Here is a 10,284-nt window from a genome sequence, read left to right as displayed (position 1 = left end):
TCATTGCATCCGGGGACTCGGACGGAAATTTGATTTGAATATATATATTTTTTTGAAAGTTGTTTATTTCAGAGCGGAGGAAACCAAAGGTGCACCTCTGGGGGAAGTACAAGCATGATTAAGGTCTGTTATTCACCTATTTGGGATAACAGTCCTTAATCCTCACAGCACCAGCCACCAAAGACCTTTCCAGAAAACAAAAACAACAGCAATCCCACCACCATCCAAACATATCAGGTGAGCAGGGTCATAAAAAAAGAAAAGAAACACAACAATCCAACTCTACACAACTCAAGCAACCTAACAAAACAAAGCAGTAGCCACAAAGAACCAGCCAACCCCAAAACTCCCAGATCCCCAAGGTAGCTGCATCAAAAAACCCCTGAGCCATAAGATCAACAGATCTGTAGGTACACTTCAACAGAAAACACATCCGCATCTCCTGCGCATCTCAAAACCAGAATCCAACACTCACATCCTTCTCAACATCATCCAAGAAACAGTAAGAGAAAACCATTCATCGACACAGCATTATCACCAGAAACACAAGGACACAAACAATGAGCAGACAAAAAAAAAAAAAAAGGACCCAACCACAAAGGGGAAAGTCAAAACATTCAACAATTCCACCAGCCACTTCACACCTCCCAGAGCTGGACAAAAAGCACCAGGAAAAAAATCCTTGAAGATCAAAGTGGATCCCTTGAGAATTCCCATAGCCAAAGAGCCTCCTGATCTGTCTCCCCTGCATCCCTCAGCACGTGATCAGGTCATCACTGGGGCAAGGAAACATAATCCTCAGCTCCCCAAGTTGCATGCCTCCCACATTGGATACGACCCTAACCTCCTCAACACTCCCAAGGCCCCGATCCCCCATGCTGTAGAGCCCACGCATCTAGTCCTCATAGATGTTCAGAACATCACTGTGGTGCATCACCCCCTCCTTGGCCAACCTGTCGGCTAATTGGTTATTCTCTCAAAAGACATGATTGACTTCCCATTTCCCAATTCCCTTCTTTAGCTTCTCGATATGTAACATCCACTTCCTGAATCTCCACGGTGCTTCCTCTGGTGCATTAATTCATTTCACTACATTTTGTGAGTCGCTTTCAATTACAAGTGAGTGGGATATAGCCCACCTAGAAGCCAAGAAAATCAGAAAAGCTTCCCTAATGGCTCTAACTTCCGCAAGGTTAGAGTCACCAATCCCAATAGATTTGGAAAACAGCACTTTAATCTGCCCCTTATCGTCATGCATTACCCCGCCTATTCCGGCATCACCTGGGCGGCTCCATCAACGTTGAACTTCATTTCCCCTAAATTCGATTTTCGCCACTCGTCCACTGTCCTTTCCTTCCTAAGTTTCCTTATCACTACTCCGAGAGTTGGATTCCTATACGTATCCAGAACAGTCTCATATTCACACGGCCACCTTGTTTTAGCCCAAATTGTAACTCTAAGCTTGCTCACTTCATAAACCTGGTTGCCATCCCATCCCTTCCCTCTAAAAACCATTTCATTTCTTTGAAGTCATGTTGACCACACTATTGCATAAAACCCCATCTTCCATATTTTTAGTTCTCCCTGTTTCACGCTAGAATTATTCCACAACTTAAAAAATAGACCCACGTCATTTGGCGCAACCCACTTAACCTCCTATTCAACACACCATCTCAGCCAAACCCTCCAAGTTTCTTGGCAATGGAAAAACAAATGTTTCACAGTTTTCAGCTCACTTTGACACACAACACACTTAGCAAGATCATTAATGATCATACCTCTTCTTGCCAGCTCATGTTTGACCGCCACCCTTTCATATAATAATTGCCAAACGAACACTTCAATTCTGAACGGCACAAGACCAGACCAAATTTCCTTCCACGGATCCTCCACATTGATGTTTGGTTGCAACACTTCTCTACAATAAGATTTAACTGAATACTGGCCTGAAGTTGTGCACTTCCAAACCAATGTATCCTTCATATCCTTACAAAGGCAATACTCCTCCACTGTGTTTCTGAAATATTCCCACTGGTTCTCCTCCCACCCAAAAGGTTGACGTCTTAGGTCAACATGCCACTCCCAGTTGTCTCCACTCCAATTCCCAAACTCACAAACACACCCCTCCTTATTAGTAGCAAGGGCAAAAATCCTTGGGAATCTCTCCTTGAGAACCCTCAGTCCATCTCTCTGTCCAAAATCGAATATTTCTACCATCTCCTACAGCCATAATAAAGTTGGAAGAAAGCTACATGAAAAGATCATTAGAAGGCAGAAGAGGTTTAATAATCTCATCTCCTCGACCCAAAAACAATTTCAGCACCAAGAAATATGAATTCCCAGTAAAGAAGTGGGGCATAGGGCTAAGAATTGAGCTCTACAAGTAGCTTTCCATTGCTTTTCAAAAAAAAAAAAAAAGGAGCAGCTTTCCATTACATGAAAATAATATTCCAGCAAGCTTCAAAAACTTAACACCAAACCCCAAGACCTCACCAACCCAGAAAAAGTGAATCATGCTCACTCCCATTTGACCTTGCTTTTCATCTAAAAGAAGCATTAAACATGACAACTTATTAAATACCATTCTTTTCAATGCTTAACTTTTAGTATAAAATTCTTCAATATGCTTGTCTTTTTTATGCTTAAGCTAAACTCTTGCATGATAAATTTCAATTATTTGACTCGAAGGCTAAAATGAATTGTTTGCATCTTTTTATTTTTATTATTATTGTTGTTGTTAATATGAAAAAGCCTCATGAAACATGCCATAAACCAACAATACACTAGAATCAAAATAATAATTACCTCTGAAATTAGCTGTGTTATGACCCCCATGAAGTTTTAAAAAGACTAACCAGAAACTACTTTACAAAAACAATTTCCAACTCTCCAATTCCCCAATTTCTTGTTTTATCACATGGGGAAGAATCAGAAGTTGGATTGGACCTCAAGCTCCAACTCCCATTCAGGCAGTGAAAGAGTCCCTCTTTTGTCCAAGGAAGTTTGTTTTCTTAATTCACTCATATATACATGCTAACGTGCATATATAATACTGTTTGGTTTTGTATTTTGATTTCTGGGATCTTGTAACGTCCTTGTTAACTTTCTACCCCTTTTTAATGTTCAATTCTAAAACACCTCCATTTTTTGTATCAGTGTGTTCCAATGCATGAATATGATGTAGTATCTTGATTTATAATTGATACAAGGTTTTTCTTTCTTGAACCCTTCTGTTTTCTCTATATCAAATATGTTTGAGTCTGACTCTGATGAGTAGGGTCTTTCTTCTCATGATAGTTATGTCTTCTGGTGTTTCTGAGTTAATATTTGATTTCTTCTTAGTCTAAGATAATGAAATTTCTCACAGATTGTGATTATCATCAGATTTTCTCAGATATCATACAAAATGCTCATGTACTATGCGGTTTTGGCTTTTCATACTTGCTAGACTGTACCTGTCAGACACATATCTGATACCTTAACATTGTCTGAGATCTCTTAAGCTCTTAATAGAAGAAAAAACTTTTATATAACTAAGCGTACAAGCACTTGGCAGATTGAAGAAGACTGTTAAAGGTGGCCCTTGATTTAGTTACATAAAGAGATATTCAGAAAAAAGCTTTAGCTAGACAAAAAAAGAATGCAATTTGAGTATATTTCATGAGCATGGTGATGAATATCCTCAGACTCAAATCAATTATAGTCGGTTCCCCTTTTCTCTGCAACCATACAGGGTGCTTGTGTTTGTGAAAAGGAAAAGGCTAGCAGAATACACAGGAAGATGATTATGTAGAATGCCTTTCTATTTAGTAAAGAATGCTAGTTTAATTTTAAAAAAAAAACTTTATTTAAATAGTCCATTTATTTAGTAAAGAAGAAAAGTAGTACTACTAGTCTTATGGAAACAATTCACTTGAATTTCTCCAGGCAAATGGTAACCAGTCACCAAACCGCCCCGTGTCAGACCTTGAGCAAGGCAACGCTGTTGAGGTGATGGCTGTTCATGTTATTTGTCCTACATTTTTATTTTCCACTTGTGGAGCACACTTGAGTTTGATTTTTGGGATTTTCAGGCACCCAATGTTGGATTAAGCAGAGCATTTTCACTGGTTAGTAAGACTTTATTTCTCATTATCTCTGTGCACGGGACTACAATACTGATAAGCCTATTAAGTTGGAATAATTTGTCCAATATGCAGGCAAAACCAGATGCTGGGAAGCTAATTGTTGGCACAATTGCGCTATTGACAGCATCGACATCAAGTCTCTTAATTGTATGCTGTTTCTTCTGTTGAAATTTAAGTCTCATTCTTTCCCTAACGTTTTCCTTTCTTCTTCTTTATCTTATCTGATGATTATAAATTATAATTCTTTGAGATGAAAACTGGGTGAAAATTCATTGCTAAAAGCTGAGAACAGAAATGCACCCTTTAGCACTAAGCTTGGCTCGTTGATGAATGTCTATGTTGTGGAAAAATGTTTTTTTGTACACCATGTGTATGCTGCCCTAGTAACATATCCAAATTAGATAGTAACGAGAGAGCACAAATTCATCAGGACCCCATATGCAAACTCAACAACTGTCTTTGAAATGCAAAAACATGGCCGTATTTTTGGCATAATGGAATGCTTATATTGCAGCCTAAATATGGTGGAATGATTATAGACATCGTGTCGAGAGATATAAAAACACAGGAGCAGCAATCAGAAGCTTTGGATGCCATCAAGAACACCATAACATATATTCTGCTGATAATTGTAGCAGGGTACTTTTCCTTTTTCCATTTTTTTATATGACGCATGTTTTTTCCCTAATTATACATCTGTTGCTTCTATTTTTCTTGTTGTTTAACTATTTGGACCCAATAGTAACCAAACAGACTTTATCTGGTTTTGCATAAGATTTGGAAGAAACCAATCTCTTTTCTTATATCACTCAAATGTGTTTCTTCCCATAACTACAGTAACATATTAAGAGCATTTTCTTGTTTAGAGATGTCCAATGATGTTTCCATATCACCTAATTGTTTGTTTAAATGCTTCAAGATATACAAGTTCAGGTCCATTAATGTTCTATGTTAAAAACACTTTATTTTACTGAATTCTCCTGAAATTATTTTTGCTTAATTATTTTAGGTGTGGATCTTATAGCCAAATTCCTTTTACAATCTCCGGCATATTCATATTCCTAGAATTCTGAGAGAAGTAGCAAGAATCAACTCCAAATGGCTGTCATATCTCATTTCCTATATAATATGTTTCTATACACACATCCAACACTTCATAAATGTATCCATAATTTAAACGTAAAATTTTCTACTTTTGAGGTGCATTCAATACTTTTAGATGAATGTCAAACTCATGCTAAACAACCAAAATGTCCTAACACTACTTTTCCAAGAATTTTTGTATCTGTATATCCTCAACACATCATAACTCTATCTATGCTTCACAACCAAAATTTATCACTTAATATTTTAACATGAATGGACTGAAGCCAGACTCCACAGTAATTGGTTGAGCCTATATCAGTCAATTACTAAGAAAATTTAAACTAAAAAATTGAGTATAAAGGTTCTTTTCATCTTATTAGGTCTCTATGCAGAGCAGTTCAAGCATGGTTGTTTTCTTCTGCCGGTGAAAGGATTGTAGCTCGTCTAAGGAAAAACTTGTTCAGTCACCTTATCCATCTGGTAAGGCCAATGATATCAGTAGTTAGTTGCAAGATGTATATCAAGTTGATTATCAGTACTGTGGGTTTAAAATCCATGGATCATGGTATCCTTGACTCTTGTAACAGATAAGATTCCAAGTATAACGTTCTGACACAGTCTAAGAGACCAAGGATTTGCAGCTTATTCTGCTTTTCTTTCTTATTAGCTTTTACTTAGAACTCAGTGATTATGCATTAATGATCCTAAAATGGTTCATCAGGAAATAGCTTTCTTTGATGTTACTTCAATAGGCGAACTCCTCAACAGGCTATCTGAGGACACCCAGATCATTAAAAATGCAGCTACAACCAATCTTTCAGAGGCACTTCGAAATCTAACAACTTTCATTATTGGCATTGGCTTCATGTTTTCATCATCATGGAAATTAACGTGTATGTTATTGCTTGTTCAATTAAATTTGATTAGTGCTATTCTTCAAAAGAGTATAGCAATCACAGTGGCTATTATTCATGCTTAGTGCTAGCATCGGCGGTAGTGCCTGTTATTTCAGTTGCTATTCGAAAATTTGGGCGCTACCTCAAACAGCTTTCGCACACAACACAAGCAGCAGCTGCATTATCTGCCTCGGGTGCTGAGGTTTGTAAGAAGTATATATGATTTCCTTTTGTTTGCCCTGCATGGTTTTTATGCAATTTATAATTTGAGCCTTTATATACAGATATTGAGATTATCATACTACGCTATTGATATTTTTTGGCAAATGGGATTGTTTTGGAACCATATATATTTGTTGGTCTAGATATTCCATATTGTTAGAAGCCCATTGAAAGACAGCAAGAGAAGTTTGGTTTTAAAATTAGTTTTGATATATTCAGATGATATGTGAAAACTCATAGCAATACACCTAATAGTTAAAAATGTTTTTGCTTTTCAGAGTTAGGAACAAGAATTTGCATTTTGCAATTTCACCAGTCAGTCTTCATAAATTCATATTTAATTTAAAACTCAAATGAATTTCTAAAGTGGTCTGCTTAAAATTCAGGGATATCTTTTCAATATCGTGTATCATTAATATTTTAGGTGTCATAGACAAGTAAGGCAAGCATGGTAAGTTTTGTTAGTAATAACTTTGAATTCCATACTTCATGAGCAACCTTGATGCTTAGGAATCTTTTGGAGCCATTCGAACAATCAGATCGTTTGCTCAAGAAGGTTATGCAATATCCAAATACTCTGAAAAGGTTGATGACACGCTGAAGCTTGGACTCATACGAGCTGTGAGTTTCAGGATGCTTACCCTCTCTCTCTCTCTCTCTCTCTCTCTCTCTCTCTCTCTCAGAAACACACACACACGTATTCACAATCACTGATATTCGCAAAGGAAAATTGCTTAAGTTCTACTGTTTTCTACAACAGAAAGTAGTTGGTCTATACTTCGGAGGGCTGAACGTTGCATCCAAATTGTCTGTTATCATGGTGGTGATCTATGGAGCCTACTTGACAATCATGGGATTTATGACTGCAGGCTCTCTTACATCCTTCATCCTTTATAGTCTCACAGGTACTTCTCACTGTTCACTTCTAGCCAAATTTACAAGTTTTTGACTAGTTTTATGTTCAATCAGCAATTTTGGTCTGAGCAAATTCACTGAAATATTTTTTGCATGGCAGGTTTGTGATTAACAACGTTCTATGCTTAAGCTATGCAGTTTATAAAGAGATTGTTTTCATGGCAGATTTTGAGCAATAAATTTTCATACGCCTCTCTCTCTCTGCCTGCAGTTGGGTCCTCAGTATCCTCTTTATCAGGATCATACGTATCTGCTATGAAAGCTGCAGGGTCAAGTAGGAGAATTTTCCAGCTCTTAGATCGTGTCTCAAGCATGCCAAAATCTGGAGATAAGTGCCCAGTGGGGTCAGTCAAACTACAATATCATTAAATTCAAATTCCAGTAGCTAAGTCTTATGCCAGGCTGTGAGACAAATTTGTGTGACAGTGTTGAAATCAAGCACTCACCTATTTCTACTCCCCTTCTTGTCAAGACAATGATTGCATTTAATCCATGATTTTATACTGTCAATGGCAGAAATCCTGATGGAGATGTAGAATTGAATGATGTCTGGTTTGCTTATCCTTCTCGCCCAAGTCATATGATACTTAAGGTAATGGTTTCTCTGCTGAATTTAAGCATGTCACACCATTTAAAACCCAAAACTCAAACATATTGTCCTCTATTAAACTAAGCCATGTTTTGCCTTAATAATGTGCATTGTTGATACAATGGTGATGCAAATTGGTGTAGTCAGTCCTTCCTTTGAGGATCTATATGCTAAACTTGAAGAAGATCAACAGTAAAAAATGGGGAAACGGAAAAGTAAATGTTTAATAGTTAATTCTGGCTCTTTTATCTCCCCAAAATCGTAAGAATTTGAAAATTTACTAGTACGTAGATTGGCATTGCTCAACCCAAAGAATGGTGTCTATCCTACCTAACAAGAAATCAACTACAGAATGAGCATTTCATTTTTGGGAGTTTATTTTTGTATCAACATCCCCAAGGTATAGTCAAGGAATTTTTAGCATTTTTGAACTAGATAATGTAAATCTGATCGGACTGTTTGAATTACAGGGACTAACATTGAAACTGAAACCTGGTTCAAAAGTTGCCCTTGTTGGACCAAGTGGCGGTGGAAAAGTAATATTACCATCCCTTTTCCCTTTCCCCTGTTTCCCTGTTATAGCATCATAGGCAGTTGATGTCATTCTCTCTTTCCTGGACAAATAAATGAAGTTAAATTTCCAATCTGTTGCAGACCACCATAGCAAACTTAATTGAGAGGTTCTACGATCCTCTGAAGGGAAAGATTTTGTTAAATGGAGTTCCTGTAGTGGAAATATCACATGACTATCTTCACAGAAAGGTAGTGCTTTTGCTGATTTCTCTCAATATCTGCACGGCCTTCATACAAACTCTAATCAAGTTCATCAGGAAACATTATTTGAACAAACTCGCCTATTTTTGAACGTGACAGCTTTTCATTTGCATTTGGTTATCAACTTTATCAACAACTTTTCAGCATTCCTGCAGCTTTTGTGGCCTTGAATTAAAACAGAATGAATGGAAGCATGACATAGTTCACATTTTCTACCAACCTTCCAATTATATAAAGTGTATGATTTCATCGTTTTGGATTCACATAGTAGATATGATAGTTCCTCTCAATGCTTTACCTAAATGCTTCAACATATTTGCTTCTTTTTGGTTAAGAATTATCATTTGGATTTCCCGATATTTCTTAGACACCCCTACTCTCCTTGTTTTCTGGAATGCAGGTTAGTATGGTTAGCCAGGAACCTATTCTTTTCAATTGTTCGGTAGAGGAGAACATTGCCTATAGGTTCAATGGCAAAGCTAGCAGTGCTGAAGTAGAATCAGTTGCTGTAAGTTATGATCATCTTCTAACTTCTATCTTTACATTTTACCAAAAAAATTAAAACTCCTTCACAAATTTCAATATTTCCTGACAAAGTAGATGGTGCAGAAAATGGCTAATGCCCATGAATTCATAGAAAAATTTCCTGAAAAGTATCAAACGGTAGTTGGGGAACGTGGTTTGAGGCTATCAGGAGGTCAGAAACAAAGAGTAGCAATCGCAAGAGCACTATTAATGAATCCAAAAGTGTTGCTTTTGGATGAAGCAACGAGTGCTCTGGATGCTGAGAGTGAATACCTTGTTCAGGTGAGATTTACAGTTGCTTATTAGCATTTAAGCTTGTTCATGATGTTCGTTTCTCGACCTTGATATACTATCATCCTCTTCATAGGATGCTATGGATTCATTGATGAGGGGCAGGACTGTTCTTGTCATAGCACACAGGCTTTCAACTGTCAAAAGCGCAGACAGCATAGCTGTCCTTGCTGATGGTCAGATAGCTGAGCGTGGCACTCATGAAGAGCTTCTCAGACAGGATGGTATCTACACTGCACTTGTCAGGAGGCAACTACAAGGACCAAACACCAATATCTAGTTTAAAGTAAAACTATGTCCGAATACTAATACTAAAATATTTTTGTATCTGGGATATTCATCCCAGAATCTTTAATGAAACTAGTGGAAGAGACTACTCCTAGGCTACTTCTCAGATTGTTACAATAGTAAAATAAAAATATATCAACTGCCTGCTAGCACATGTTTTGAATGAAACTCATGAAGGCAAATGATTCTGAGATGAAGGGAAAAAGAATGCTCACTTTGCAGAATGCTTGTTTAAAATTGTTGTGATTTGAAGAGGTTTAACAGTGAAAGAATGAAACCAAAAGAACAAGGAAGCAATTCTGGAAAACAATTTTTAGAGCACACAAAACAGAGGCTCATACACTTTCATCTATCTATTTTCCTTTATATACATAGTGATTAACAAGAAATAACTGAGAGATTAGCAACCCTAGAGAATCTCAAAGAAAGAGAATGAAAATGGCTGGCTGTGCACTGAAATCCATGTATTAGTTTCAGTGACAGGCAACGGCTACAAACGGGAAGGAAAAACACCTGGCTTAACAGCCAACAAACATCAAAACGACACACTCAAATTGTGTTTAACAAAGGT

General features: G+C 37.3%; 1 protein-coding gene across 1 annotated transcript; it reads left to right on the top strand.

Moving 5' to 3' along the window:
• The first annotated feature begins 2,800 nt into the window (after nt 1-2,800).
• On the top strand, nt 2,801-9,888 carry LOC18601680 (ABC transporter B family member 27-like). The gene is made up of 17 exons (XM_088805646.1): nt 2,801-3,001; nt 3,928-3,990; nt 4,074-4,109; nt 4,200-4,274; nt 4,642-4,766; nt 5,594-5,693; nt 5,935-6,106; nt 6,193-6,311; nt 6,842-6,952; nt 7,092-7,236; nt 7,458-7,590; nt 7,763-7,838; nt 8,306-8,371; nt 8,490-8,597; nt 9,010-9,117; nt 9,219-9,416; nt 9,502-9,888. Exons 1-17 carry the CDS (start codon nt 2,918-2,920, stop codon nt 9,703-9,705), a joined length of 1,923 nt encoding a protein of 640 aa, XP_088661772.1. The 5' UTR covers nt 2,801-2,917; the 3' UTR covers nt 9,706-9,888.
• Nucleotides 9,889-10,284: the final 396 nt, after the last annotated feature.

Source organism: Theobroma cacao, chromosome 4, assembly GCF_053813885.1.
Source record: "Theobroma cacao isolate CCN51 chromosome 4, ASM5381388v1, whole genome shotgun sequence".
NCBI lineage: Eukaryota > Viridiplantae > Streptophyta > Magnoliopsida > Malvales > Malvaceae > Theobroma > Theobroma cacao.
The sequence above is the reverse complement of the archived record's forward strand: the minus strand, read 5'-3'. Positions and strand labels throughout refer to the sequence as shown.